General features: G+C 46.2%; 1 protein-coding gene across 2 annotated transcripts in view; it reads right to left on the bottom strand.

Moving 5' to 3' along the window:
* RYK (receptor like tyrosine kinase) overlaps positions 1-15125 on the bottom strand; it is a 1007965-nt gene that overhangs the window by 319047 nt on the left and 673793 nt on the right. For both annotated transcript variants that reach the window (XM_069618057.1, XM_069618056.1), the window contains exon 10: positions 10675-10744. In XM_069618057.1, the coding sequence (XP_069474158.1) occupies positions 10675-10744 (70 nt within the window). The remainder of the gene's footprint in view (positions 1-10674; positions 10745-15125) is intronic.

Raw genomic sequence — 15125 nt, 5'->3', positions numbered from 1 at the left:
CCCGCCCCCCCTTCCCCACCACAAACATTCCCCTTCCTCTCTCACACAGACAAAAACAATCACTCCTGCGACTTCCCTTGCCTGGCCCCGCCCATCAGCCCTTGCGCAAACCCGTGTGTCGCAGGGGAATGACGGCTGATTTAGAAAGCCTGCTCTAAGCACTCTGATCCGTCTTTCTAAATAGATTTTTTTCCTTTGGTTTATTGAAAACAATTTTTTCACTCCATCCAGGAGTGGTGTGCCGCCAATGATCTCTGCCTTAATGCCAGTAAGACCGAGATTCTCCTCATTGGCACACCTACACCCTCCTTTCCTGTCACTCTCTGGCCAGCCTCTCTTAGCCCTCTTCCTGCTCCCACCTGCGAGGCTAAAAATCTTGGGGTCATCTTCGACTCCACTCTCTCCTTCTCTATTCACATCTCTGACGTCTCTAAGAAGTCACACTACCAGCTGCACCTCCTCAGAGGTATTCTTCCTTCCCTCTCCTTCCCCCAGAAGCTCAGTCTCCAGAGCTCTGGTTCTCTCTAGGCTGGACTATTGCAACAGCCTCTTTCTAAATCTGCCTGCTTCTACTCTCCACCTTCTGCAACTCCTCCAGAACAGGACTGCGAGACTTGTCCTTGGCCTCAAGCCCATGGATCATATCTCCCCAGGACTGACATCTCTGCACTGGCTCCCAGTGGCTGCGAGGTTTAAGTTCAAAACCCTCTGCATTGTCCACAAGAACTTCTGGGGCTTGGGGCCTCGATACCTTCAACTCTCCCTTCCCAAATATGTTCCTTTTCAAGCTCTTCGTTCATCCTCCTCCAACTCCCTCAGGTGCAGTCACTTCTCCAAGCAACAAGTTGGTGGTAGATCTCATTCTTCGGCTGGGGCCTCCCTCTGGAACAGCCTCACTGAAACTTGGAGAATCGTCTCTGCTTCCGGTAGCACCTCAAAACCTTTCTCTTTGCTTCTGCTTTTTCTCCTCCTCTTCCCTGCTGACTTCTTGGCTGAAAGTGAAACTGCACTGGTTACCTGGCCACCCTCTGATCTCGTGCCCAGGTCCCCTCCCCCACCAGTCGCACACAAGCACTGCCTTCCTGGCAACTCCCACACTTGGGGACTGTTTTCTGTATCTCTACAGTCCCACTACCAGCACTTGATGCCTGAACTTACCCTTGCACTTTCCACCTGCTGGCCTTACTTTTACTTTGTTATTTATTCTATTATCCCATGTACTGCACTGTCCCCTCCCCCTTTCCCCCGCACTTTCCCCCTTCCTCCTTCAAATGCACTTGCACGATCTGAATGACACCTGGCCTAGTAGGATCGCTGTCGGACTTCCCTCTGTTCCCCCTCCCTAGCCTCGTCGCACCTTGAAACACTTGTGTATAGGCGCATTATAAATGCCATATCATATCATATACAGTTCTACCGACATGAATCTGAAGTGGATGTTTGAATACTAGCTCAAATTGATATTGAAGTAAAGGCAGTTGGTGCTTTGTTAGACGCTGGGAAAGCTGCTGGCCTCCCTGGATTCCAACTCCCCAGCGGTCCACATCCTTCTTGATCTCTCCTCTGCATTTGAAACGGCCAGCCACTCCAAAGGCTCCACCACACCCTTGGTATCTCGGAGCGGGCACTGGACTGGCAGTCCTACTTCCTTACTGACTGCTCCTCTCAAGTCATCCTGGGCACCTTCTCCTCTTCTACTTCCTTCTCCACTTGTGGTGTCCCCTCCAGGGCTCTATCCTCTCGCCTTGGCTCTTTTACAGCTACCTTACTCAGCTGGCACTCCTCATCTCCTCTGTCTCCCTTGACTTCCAGTGTTATGCTGACCACACAACTCTTCTTCCAACTTCCTGCTGACCCTCTTGCAGCCTCCATCATCCCTGACTAGCTTTCTTCCGTCTAGGCCTGGTGCACTTCCAATGAGCTCTGCCTCAATGCCAGCAAAATGGAGATCCTTCCCATTTGGACCCCTGCTCCCGACATCTTCCCTTCACTCTGGCCTTCCTCCATGGGCTCTCCCCCTGCTCCTCTTCTGAAGCCAGAAACCTTGCAGTCATCTTCGACTCCCCTCTCTCTCTCCCATTCTTCCCTCACACTGAAGACATAGCCAAGAAGTCCCACTTTCAGCTCTTCCTTTACAAAGGAATTCTACTTTTTCTCACCTTCCCCCAGAAGCTCAAAGTTACCAGAGCTCTGGTTTTCTCTAAGCTGGACTATTACAAAAGCCTCCTCCTGAATCTTCCTTCTTCCACTCTGCGACCTCTCCAGCTAATCCAGAATAGGGCAACAAGACTTATCCTTGGCCTCAAGGCCCAGGGACTGCATCTTTCCTGCTCTCAAAAGTCTTCATTGCTCCTGGTTGCTTTGCGGATTAAATTCAAATTCCTCTGCATCATCCACAATGCTGTCTGCGGCCGGGGACCACACCAGCTGCAACTCTCTCTTACTAAATATTCCCCCTTTATACCCCTGCACTCCTCTAGCACCAACTCTGTGTGTAAAGCATTGCGCTAAACCGAGAGGCAGGTCGTCGACTGCTTTCCTCAGCTGGCTCCCTTCTTTGGAACAGCCTCCCCCTCCCTCTTCTTGAACAGGACTTTCCTAAATTCCGGAAGCTCTTCAAGGCTTTCCTCTTTACCGCCTCCTTCCCCCACACTCCTCTGCTAATCTCACAGTTGCTCGTTTGGTGTTCAGGGCCCTTATGCATCCTCTGGGCCCAGACTTCCTGCACTGAATCGCCCCCCGCTTCTATCCTCTGAACTTAACTTGGTTCATCCTCCACCCTGGAGGCTAGCACTTACCCAACATTGCAGTACACTTGTTGCTCAGCCATGAGCACCACAGCACCTATCCCATTCCCCCTCCCGTCTGCAGTTGCACGTTCTGAATACTCAAAAGGCATAGTAGGTCTGTTCTCCCCCCACCCACTGTATTTAAGAATTTCTTTGTATTCAAATTGTTTCACATCTCCTTGTCTCCTCCCTGTTGGCACTTTGAAACAGTATTTACTTCATGTGTACGCGCCTAACAAGCAAACAATAAATGAAATATCATGTGAATACCTCTCCATTGTCTTGGAGAAGGGGGAATCCCTAGCTACTTTTAATGATGTGTGAAATTGTTGTATGCTCGGGCCACAGCTAGAATTGGAATATTTGGAAAACGCTCGGCCCCTTTCCAACTGGGTCAGGGTACTCGACAGGGATGCTTGCTGTCTGTTATTGTTTGCGTTGGCCATTGAGAGGCCCGTTGGTCAATTGAGATTGTTGCAGCGGCGGCGAGGCCTTGCTTTAGGGTGAGTACAAGAGTTGGTGTCCTTATATGCAGATGATCTACTAGGTGTTAATGAGCCGGAGCTAAATTTACCCCTCCTAACTCAGAACTGAAACACTTTGGTAAAGCTTCAGGTCTATGCATCAATTGGACTAAGTACGTCATGTTCCCCATTGAATGACAGTACTCAGAGTTATATCGGTGGGAGCCATCGTCCGTCCAATACTTGGGTATTGCTGCAAGTAGGAATGAGACCACCTTACTGAGATAATCACTGTGCATACTTGGGACAACTAGAAATGCAGACCGAGCGCTGGAAGACTAGCATTCTCTCTGTTTGGCTGCATTGCAATAATTTAAATAGTGATACTTCCCAAATTGCTCTATTTTTTTCTTAACATTCCAGTATGGCCAAGTGTTCAGTTCTTTGCAGAACACTGGTTATTAGTTAAATTGGCATGGCATACTACGTCATTTTGGATGCACAGCTCTCACCGCTTTCTGTATGTGGGGATTGAGAGATGGTCTATCTCTTTCCAGAGCGCTTTGGCGTTTACGGCTGTGAACGAAAAGAGCAAATTTGATCCGATGGCAAGCACGGTTAATGTGGTATCCCCGAGGGATCTAACCTCTCCCCCAGGCTTTTCAACCAATACCTGGCAACTCTCACCCACTGCATTGCCATTTTCTGCTCAAATTTCCAGTGCTATGCTGACACCACTCATTTTCAGGCTGCCCTCTTCCACTTCCTCTCGTCTTTGATTGCCCAACTACCATTCAAGATTGGTATGCCGCCAACAATCTTTGTCTAAATGCCAACAAGGCTGAGATCCTCCGCACCAGTACACCTTCACCATCCTTTCCCCTCACTCGCTGGCCGGCCTCCATTGGCCCTCCTCCTAACCCTACCTGCGAGGCTAAGAACCTTGGGGTCATCTTTGACGCCACACTTTCCTTGTCCGCCCACATCTCTGATGTATCTAAAAAGTCAAACCTCAGACTGCACCTCCTCAGAAGTACTCTGCCTTTCCTCTCCTTCCCCCGGAAGCTCTGTCTCCCAAGCTCTGGTTCTCTCTAGGTTGGACTACTGTAACAGCCTCTTTCTAAATCTACCTGCCTCCATCCTCTGCCCTTTACAACTTATTCAGAACAGGACTGAGAGTATTGTCCTTGGCCTCAAGCCCTGGGATCGCATCTCTCCAGCTCTGAAATCCCTTGATTGGCTCCCGGTGGATGCAAGGATAACATTTAAAACCCTTCAAGCCCTGGGATCGCATCTCTCCAGCTCTGAAATCCCTTGATTGGCTCCCGGTGGATGCAAGGATAACATTTAAAACCCTTCCGGATCGTCCACAAGGCTTTCTGGGGCTGGGTCCAAAAAAATACCATCAACTATCCCTCCGTAAATATCTCCCCTCTCTAGCTCTTCGCTCCTCTATCTCCAACCCCCTCAGGGTTAGTTATTTTTCAAAGAAACAAGCTGGAGGTAGATCTCCGTCTTTGGCTGGGGCCTCCCTTTGGAAGAGCCTCCCTGCCATTCTGAAACTTGAGGAGAACCATCTCCAGTTCAGGAAGCACCTCAAGACCTTCCTCTTTGCTTCTGTGTTTGCCCCCCTTCTCCCCTGCTGATCTGTTTTCTATCTCTTCATTGTGCACCTGGCCACCCTCTGTCCCCCGGGCCTAGCTACCTACTCACCCTGCAACCACCTGCACTGCCTCCGGGCCACCCCTTGCACTGGGGACTGCTAAACCCAGCACTTGCCACTTGCTGGCTGCACTACCACTGTTTATTGTCTTTATTTATTTTATTATTATTCATCTGTTTCTCCTCTGTTCCGCACTTTCCACTTCTCCCCCCTTCCTTGTATTTTTCCCCTTGCCCCCTTCCCATGCACTTGCACGTTCTCAATGTTATTGGGCCTAGTAAGATAGTTGTTTTTGTTCTCCCCTGTTCCCCTACCTTGCCTTGTCGCGCTGTGAAATACTTGTGTACGAGCGTGATATAAATAAAATATATCACATCATGGAGGAGGCTTGCTAAGCGCCTGCATATTCAATTCCCCATACACACCAGAGTCACAGGTATGGGGGCTCCAAGGCTTAGACCCAGTGTGCGATGCCATGATTATGGTAACTTGGTCACCTCTAGGAATAACCTATATGTACGACTTCTATTCAGATGGGAAATCTGTCACTAGGGAGCAAGTAGTGGCTAGGTTGGGACAGGACTTTTGATGGGTCTTTCAGTACTTTAGGCTCCGGGCAGCTTTTTGACCCTGGTCACCATGCTTCCCATCATAGCCCCTACCCTACAGTACATGCTGAATTCGGCTAACGAGAGGAAAACTTTCTAATCTATACCGGATGGTGCAAAATTAGAGCCCCACTGGGGAACTTCCCTGCAGAGAGAAATGGGGGAGTGATGCAGAGTTGGACATCAATGACAAACTGTGGACTATACGCAGAAAGTAGCACTGAATACCAGATTAAATTAATACAAGGTCCTGCATCTAGTGTACCCGTCTCCCTCTCGCAAAATGAAGTCTGATAAGTCTGTTGATGGGATGTGTCCTAGATATAAGGCGATTAGTGCTGACTTTATACATATAACCTAGGCCTGCCCAAACTTGCTAAAATGAATAGGAAATATCTGTCAATATGTATGCTGTTGGTCCAAAAGGTGAATTCTGATGCAATGGTCGAGTCCGATCCAGCTCACTGTTGGTAAATGGTTGGCTGGCATGATGTTGTGCTGTGATACAGAGATGAGATACTGTAAATTGCTGGCAGCAACGTCCAGACCCTACAATATTTGGGAACCATTTAAGTGTTTCCTTGGGGAGAGTATATGAGTGGAAACTGGTGTAATCCAAAACTGGGCTGGTCGTTCCTTTGCAGTCAAAGGGTTATGGTCTCCACCAATTACTACACTAGTGGCACTGATAATCGGAGTCATTACACTTATTGTACAAAATGGGTATTATTGTCATGGCTTTGCAGAGTTGTCTTCTGGGCTTGTTAGGCTGCAGCTGAAATTGGCTCTGATGACAGCACATGTTAACTACTTTTGTATGCTGATCCTTTGTTTCCGATGTGAACTTGTATAAACAGAGTGTTTAAAATGAAGAAAAGAGCCATGCCTCATTTGCACATTCCAGAATCCGTTTGGATTATATACTACCGCTTTCTTCCCGTCAGTCATCTTCTATTTTCACGTAGAATGGATTACAAATGGCTGAGTGGAAAGACAGTGTTGTGTGAATGAACATCACTCCAGCTTTGACATTTTTCATAAATAGTGCTACATATGCGCACACTACACTGACAGAAATAGGACATGCTGATGTAACAAAACAGTAGTGCATAACTCTCCCCCACCCCTTAAGCAGGTTTGTAAAGCATAATAGAAATATTTACACCATCGATATAGTTGAGGTTTTTTGGCATGGGACAAAAGTACCTTACAAGCCTATTGTAGGCCCAAGCAGGCATTTTCCGGGGACAATTGCTTTCTATTTCTCCTTTGGATGCAACTCAATACCACTGGAAGTAGTTTTTACCCGAAATAGCAGGTTTGCACTATAAAAATGAATCCAAACAATTACTGGTGTGCCGACTGCTTTCTATTTCAAGGCTGGATAACACAGCTCATAATCCAATGTCAAAGATCAAAACAGTACTGCATGGAATCTCCTCAGCTTCATGACCAAATTCCTTTTCCTGCCTTTCCATGGACAACAAGACCTTACAATACACTCCTTGACCATGATCACATGGTGTACTGTAATGCATCCTTCTATTTCCCAGTGCCAATTGATTTTATTTCCTCTGAGTGGGGCAGCAACAAAAAACCCACAGAATATATACTTGTCTTTTTGTGAGCGTTAACGAGGAGTCCCTGTCTCCTACTGTTTTGTATTTGAACACCTGTCACACCAGGCTTTAAGTGCAATACCAAATGGCACTTTGTAGTTGTATAAACCAGTCACGAAATCAAAGTAAAGTCCACCTGTCAAATTCAGATATTACTATAATGTGAGTGCTTATACTTTTTGGAATTTGTATCGATTGATAATCTATAATATTGCAGTTTAACTTGACCAATACCATTCATGATATAATCCATGTGTTATACAGTTTCATACAGTATCGCCAAACGTAATTTCCAGTTTGTTGAATGATTCTTGTATGATAAAGGGGTTAACGTCACAGCTAAAAGTTAAATCACACAAAGCATTAATTTTCTTCTTTAATGCCGTGATTTATTCACTGAAAAGTATCATTCAAGTTTGCAGATGAACCAAGGAACATGGTCAATGAAGAGAAACCATGTGTAACAATAACCCTGTCGGAATGTCATACCATTCCAAGATGGCACTAATACAAATACTGCCATCACTGAGATGCAATTCTAGTTTGGGTGTCTAGTTATATTCTTTAACCACACTAGTGCAGTATAAAAGTGGAGAAACATCTCTGAATCAAGCGGCATGGAATAAAAGTAGCTCTTCAAAGCTACATTTGACAGTTATACCCCCAGCATAAACAGATGCACTAGCTGCAACAACATGGTTGGCTTTAGCACAAGACTCTCTATCTGTGCCAAGAAAAGGGCCCACATTCAGGCACAGGTATCTGGCACTTCCAACAATACGGCTGAACTGTTCAAAATCTGCAGGTAACTACTAGCCAACCCTTCTGCAGTATCCTCGTCCCCTATTCCTTCTCAGGCCCTCTGTAATGCACTCGCCACTCACTTCCCCACAGCCTTGTCACTCAATGTCCGAAGCCATCCCTCACCCCCTTGGCTGCTCACCCTCCTCCTCCTCGGCCGCCTTTGTCTCACCGGAAGAAGTTGTGCACTTCATGAAGGTCTCTTCAAAACAGGTTTCCCCATGCTCATACAGAACCATCAAGGACAACATTGGCTCTCTGGCCCCTGCACACGCTGGTCGCTGCAACCACTCTTGCTACTGGTTCGTTCCCCTCCTGCCTCAAAGCACTCTCTTGTCCGCCCCCTCCTTAAAAAAAAAAACATCAGCAGACCCCCACCTGTCCAGCCAACTACCAACCCTAACTACATCACACCACCCTTCATGGGAAAACTGCTGGAGAAATTGGCCCTGTGCCAACTCAGCTCTCACACTGAACTTGTTGGTCTCCACAACGATCAATCTGGATTCCGAGCATCCAGAGGCATGGAAACTGCTCTTCTGAACACCTGTGAAGAACTGCTCGCATCCCTGGATTGTAACTCCTCGGCTGTCCTCATCCTTCTTGATTGCTCCTCTGCATTTGACATGTCACCCACTCTATCCTCATACAACGCGGGTACTGAACTGGCTGACCTCCTTCCTTACTGACTGCTCATCCCAAGTAATCCTGGGCCGCCTCCTTCTCTCAGACTTCCTTCTCAACTTGTGGTGTCCCCCAGGGCTCTATCCTCTCGCCTTGGCTCTTTAACATCTACCTTACTCAGCTGGTATCTCCTCCTTCTCCCCCAACTTCCAGTGTTATGCTGACGACACACAAGTCTTCTTCACATTTCCCGCTGACCCTCTTGCACCTTCCATCATACCGGACTGCCTTACTGCCATCCATACCTTGTGCACTTCAAATGATCTCTGCCTCAATGTCAGCAAAACGGAGATCCTTCCCATTGGGACACCTGCTCCAGACTTCTTCCCCTCACTCTGGCTTTCTTTCATGTGTCTCCTCCCAGGTTCATCTTCTGAAGCCAGAAACCCCAGCATCATCTTCCGACTCCTCTCTCCTCTCCTTCATCCCTCATACTCAGGACATTGTCAAGAAGTCCAACTTTCAGCTCTTCCTTCTCTATGGAATCTTACCTTTTCTCACCTTTCCCCAGAAGCTCAATGTTACTCGAGCCCTGGTTCTCTCTAGACTTGACCATTTACTTTTACTTAGTCAATTTGTATCGCGCAGCCATGGACCCCAAGGCGTGAGGGCGCAGACAAGACAGTACAGAAAACCGTCCCACCGGGTTAGAGAGCATTTAGATGGTATCAGATCAGCAGTGAATAGAAAAGTCACGTCTTAAGTGCCTTCTTAAAGACCGTAAGGGAGGCGTGTTGTCTGAGGGTCTGCTGTAGGGCGTTCCAGAGTTTAGGTGCGACAATAAAGAAAGCCCGGTTCTCAACCTTCTTGTGTTTGCAATTGCAATAGCCTCCTCAATCTACCGTCTTCTACTCTCCGCCCCCTCCTGATAATCCAGAATAGGGCAGCAAGACCTATCCTTGGCCTCCAGCCCAGGGACTACATCTCTCCTACCCTAAACAATCTTCCCTGGCCCCTGGCTGCTTCACTGATTAAATCCAAATTCCCTTTGCATCATCCACAAGGCTGTCTGGGACCGGGGACCACACCAGCTGCAACTCTCTCTTACTAAATGATAATGATGTGTTTTTTATATAGCGCCTTAATCCAAAGCGCTTTACAGAGCACATATTCACATACAATATCACCCAACCGAAATTGGTACTCATTCATCAACCTCAGAAGGATGAAAGGCTGAGTTGGCCTTGCCAGGATTCAAACCTATGACCTGCAGGTCACGCTCAGATCGCAGCAGCAAGCGCTCAACCCACTGAGCTATCTAAATATTCCACATCTAGACCTCTGCGCTTCTGGCACCAACTCTGTGTGTAAAGCGTTTAGCTAAACAGAGGACAGCCGCTTTCCTCGGTTGGCTCCCTTCTCTGGAACAGCGTCCCCCTCTTCTTCGTCTTGAGCAGGACTTTCTTAAATTTCAGAGCTCCTCAAGACTTTCCTCTTTACCTACTCCTTTCCTCCCTCCTGTCTCCTCTGCTAATCTCACAGTTGCATGTTTGGTGTTCAGGGCCCTTATGCATCCTCGGGGCCCTGACACCTCCCACATCGAATCGCCGCCATCTTCTGTCTATCCTCAGCACTTGCCACGGCTCACCCTCCACCCGGGAGGCTCGCACTTACCTTAACATTGCACTATATCGGTTGCTCTGCCATGAGCACCCCAGCACTTATCCCATAACCCCCCTCCCTTCTGCACTAGCACGTTCTGAACACTTACAAGGCATGGTAGGTTTCTCGTCCCCCCCCCCAACTGTATTTAATTTTGTATTGCTTATGTATTTTAATTGTTTCACATCCCCCTGTCCCCTTCCCTGTTGCCCCGTTTGCACTTTGAACTGTAATTACTTCCTGTATAAGCGCCTAACAAGCGAACAATAAATAAACCATGATCCACTCTTTAAGCATCACAGAGCAGTTAAGTGACAGCAAGGCACATAGATAATTTGCTACAAGAGCTCTTGCAGAGTACTGAAGTACCCAGTATAGCCTGGCATACACACAGAAAAACGGTATAAGACTCCACTTGATAAAGAACCAAGAGCATGGCATTACCTATGATGGAGACCTCGCAGTTTGCAGCTTTCCGTAAGCATCATAGTCACTTGAGCCTCTGAGGCTTGATCTACAGGGGGGGAAAAAGAAATACATAGCTGTGAAGTAGAATCTAATAACATCATGGATAAGATAATTGCTATCATTAAATATATCCAAAGAACATAGGTGCAAGAGAAAATAATCTCTGCACCCCCACCCCATTAAGCCAACTGTTAGTGAAGAGCTTGCTGTTTGAACAGTTTATCAAGACTGTGGCATGCAGGAGCCCAGAAGGTGTGGATCTGTCTGCCTAAACACTTCAGCGTGAAGGTAAATAACGTTATTCAAATTCCTCTTTAAACAATGCTGTTTCACAATAGTCCAAATAGTCTGGCTGTGACCAGCAGGTTACATCACACCATGCTATTTCAAACACACTATGTGGTCTCAAGTACAAACAGCATTCGAAGTAGAATGTGCCAGAGGGATGCCGCACTGATAGAAATTGGTTTGCCTACATGGTAGCTATGTTGACCATTATCCAGAAGCCAATCACACACAATGCTTTCTTTGCTGAAGAACACAATGTCTGCCAACAAGTTCTGAAAAAAGAAAGCTTCAAACAATGTTTAGAGGTTTTGTCAGTTAAAAGTTGAAAAATGAAAAAACGTTTTACAGCAAAATTACTTAACTTGTGTGTAATCAAGGAGGATAAAGAACGCCTCAAGCAATATCCCTGTCTCTAAAAAAAGTCACAATCCCTGTAGCCAGCCTGGATTTCTGGAATTTCAGCAGAGCTTCTGCTCCCCTCCCAACGTTTGCTGCCATGCTACATATTTCTGTAACAGAATAAACCGGTCAACCAAGAATCCAGATTTCTACTGTTACTTATAATGGCTTTAGGCACGGAAATAATTGCCCTTAAGAATGCATTTCTGTCAGACTTCGAATGTTTGCACAATCATTTACCCAGGTCTACCACAGAACGTTACCCAATGACATGCCATTAATGGACCAGCGGCCCAAGCTTCAAGGTTGTGGATGGCGTTACATGGTGTCCAGGAGTGCAATTCATTTGTACACTAGCTGGTATGCACCCTGAAGTGTGCTTGCATCTAGTAAGTTCGCACTTGGTTCTTCCGGTTGCCTCTTCCCCTCAGGGCGATGCGCTGCTCTTTGCCGAAAAGCCTGGATAGTAAATTGGATCTCATGCATTAACTTGAACAAAAAGGATGCCTATGGTTTTCATATGGGTCTGCCTGCATCTGTGGCATTTGGAGGACTGGTGGCCTGCTATCATAGTTTAATTCATGGTAGCACCTGAAGTTTTATAATAGGAGTCACACCACCCATCCTCACATGCAGCATCCAGAGGAACTGCTCTTCTTTTGTTTATGAAGAGGGCCATGGATCTCCAAGTATGTCATCTACAGCGTTGTCTGTGTCCAGCTCTTAAGGTGACCGATCTGTCAAGTGGTGCGATACGGACTAGGAAGGATCATAGAAGGACTGACCCATCTTTGGATCATCAATGGCCGATTCTGGTTCCTCCCGATCTAACTGTCTTGTTCTGGGCGCCTATGGGTGGCAATACATTTTTCCCTTTGAAGGAGGTTATGCCATGCCACATTAGGTCAATACAAGTGCACATTTTTCCTCATGCCCATGCCAAAATACAACATAAGTCGCAAAGGGGCTTAGAATTAAAAGGGTGCATATATTTTGCCTCCTTTTGCTGCTTTATTTCAAGAAATGGACATTACCTCTATGACCAGCCCTACAGATAAGGGGTGCATCGGCCACTTTTACTCCCAAAATATTGGCAAATACTCTAAAAAATAAGGAGTACAAATACCCCCAATAAAAAAATAAGGAAAAGACATAGAATCGTGCACCCCTGCTTTCACCCTCACAGCTCCATGGAACTGTTTGGACCAGTAGTACACGTAGCACCACAGGAAGAAACTACTATTTTAACTGCCTGATTGGAAGTAGTAAACATGTAACTAGGTGTAAAGAAATAAATATTACACAAACATTTCAGTTTTTCTTTTACTCGCTTATAAAATACTCTTTTGGGGAATTGGACTTCCACTTACTCCCTAAAAACTCCTTTTATTCCCAACTTTAAAAAATACAAAATCAAAAGGGTGCAATCTCCAGATTGAGAATATATTTAACATCACACAAGAAACAACCAGGAAACTTTGCATTTCATGTTCTGGATTCACTGGTATGAATAGTACATTTTTTCACATAGTGCTTCATGCCAGATTCACCACACTTCAAAGTGCTGTAACAGGTTTTATTACCCAATTTAATGGCACTATCAACCTACGAAGAATGAAGTATGGCGTCGGATCCATCACAGGATTTAAACTTGCAGAGTGCTGGCTGGGCTAATGTCTGATGTAATTATATTTATATGAAGAACAGAGATGGCCATTTCGATCGCAAATGACTTGCAAAAACACATTTACAGATGTTGGAGGCATTACCAGGAAGATTTCCGGCATAAAAGCACACAAACGAGAACAAGTGGTGAGCTAGTTTGGGAGGGTTTGAACAAAACAGGACAGACCATTAACAAAACAAAAATCATTTGACTTAAAGAAAATATTAACCTGGGGGTCAAGTCTTCAAACTAAAGCGGAGTATTGTGCAAATAAAGAACATTACAAGGCACAGGAGGTAGTGGTAGGGATGAGGGCAGGTTGAAAAGATCAAGTCAGGATGGTTTTGATTGTGATGGGCAGCAGGTTCCAAGGGAGTGGGGAGAATAGGGAGAAAAAGCGGAAGTCAAGGCATAGTGTGGTAGAGTGCAGAGGAGGCGTGGAGAGAACGAAATGGCACAATAAAATAGTCAGACAGGTACTGAGGATGACTTTGTAAATTTGGAGAATTACTAGAAAAGGGAATGGTTGTGCATGGAGCGCTAACTAGCGTGGTGTCGGTAGGCAGAAGAGTCGAAGGTTCTGGGTAGGTTGTGAAGCGGGGAAGCATCTGGGAAGGTTGTGAAGTGGCGAAGTACAATAGTGAATTGGAAGACTGTCTAGCGAGAGGAAGTATTAGAGACGAAGACCAAGGAGCATGCACAAGTCTAGGTTTCTGAGCATGGGGGTGGGTATGACATGCATTATTCATCGTAATAGCATTTCTGATGATTGTATCTGCTTAGATTCACATGCTGTGCATATAGTCCAACATCTAGTGGTAATCGAGGAGTACTGCATATTTCTTTCGAAGATCGAAAGGGGACGTCGACATGGGCATAATTGTAACACTACCCCTAATGTGACATGTAGTGTACCCAAGATCCCTCACACCTCTAGGTCCATTCGATTGAGTTTTTTCTGCTGTGAGGGAGCCTTATAGTCAGCATGAGTGAGTACATACGAGAGAAGGTGTATGATGTCTATGTTCCTTATACTTCATAAGGGTAAGAAGGGGGGCACATGTGAATCTAAGCAGATACAATCATCAGAAATGCTATTATGGTGAGTAATGCATGTCTTCTGATGCTTGTTCATCTGCTTAGAATCACATGCTGTGCATAGACTAGCGAGCAGTACCCAGAGATGGTGTTGGGATGTGAGAAGGAACAGTAGCAAAGAGATGTCTTAGCACTGCTTGTCCCACCTGAGAATCAGACCTAGTGTGTGTATGTAGGCAGTAGTGTTGTGTAAAGGTGTGTACAGAACTCCAGGTTGCTGCTTTACAAATGGACTCAAGAGGAACATTTGCAATTAATTCTATGGTAGTCCCTTTGCCCCGAGTAGAGTGTGCTCTAGGCATGAAGGGTAGGTCACTCTTAACAAGAGTGTAACACAGTGTGATCCAGTTCATGATCCACTTTGATATTGCTGATTTAGAGACCGGGTCCCCTTCTCTACCAGCTGCCACTTAGGCAAACTGGTTTGCTTTCCTTAGTAGCTTAGTCTTGTCCAGATAATAGATAACTGCTCTCCTCACATCTAGTTTGTGGAGGCTTCTTTCTACCATGTTAGTGGGGTTTTGGAAAAAAGTGGGTAGTTCTATGGACCGATTCACATGGAACTTTGAAATAAACTGAGGCGCAAATCTTGGGTGAAAGCGCAGGAACACTTTATCTTTGTGAATCGTGACAAAGGGGTCTTGAACTGAAAGGGCCTGCGGTTCACCAACTCTCCTTATAAAGGTGATCCCCACCCGGAAGGCAGTCTTGTAGGTGAATGCTTTTAGGCTAGCTTTGTGCATTTGTTCAAAGGGAGCCCCCATTAACCTGGTAAGTACAACATTCAGGTCCCACCCGGGAGCTGGATTTGAGAAAGGAGGAATGGATACTCTTTGCCCCCTCCATAAACACTTTAATTACTGGAATCTTCCACCACAAATCCTTGCTTTGGAATGTGGTGTACGCTGGGTGGCCCTTTAGGGAATTGAAAAGCAGACCTGAATCTAGCAGGTAAGTTAGGCACAGGACAATATGT

Source organism: Ambystoma mexicanum, chromosome 10 (assembly GCF_040938575.1).
Source record: "Ambystoma mexicanum isolate Mex_15411 chromosome 10, UKY_AmexF1_1, whole genome shotgun sequence".
Classification (NCBI taxonomy): domain Eukaryota; kingdom Metazoa; phylum Chordata; class Amphibia; order Caudata; family Ambystomatidae; genus Ambystoma; species Ambystoma mexicanum.
The sequence above is the reverse complement of the archived record's forward strand: the minus strand, read 5'-3'. Positions and strand labels throughout refer to the sequence as shown.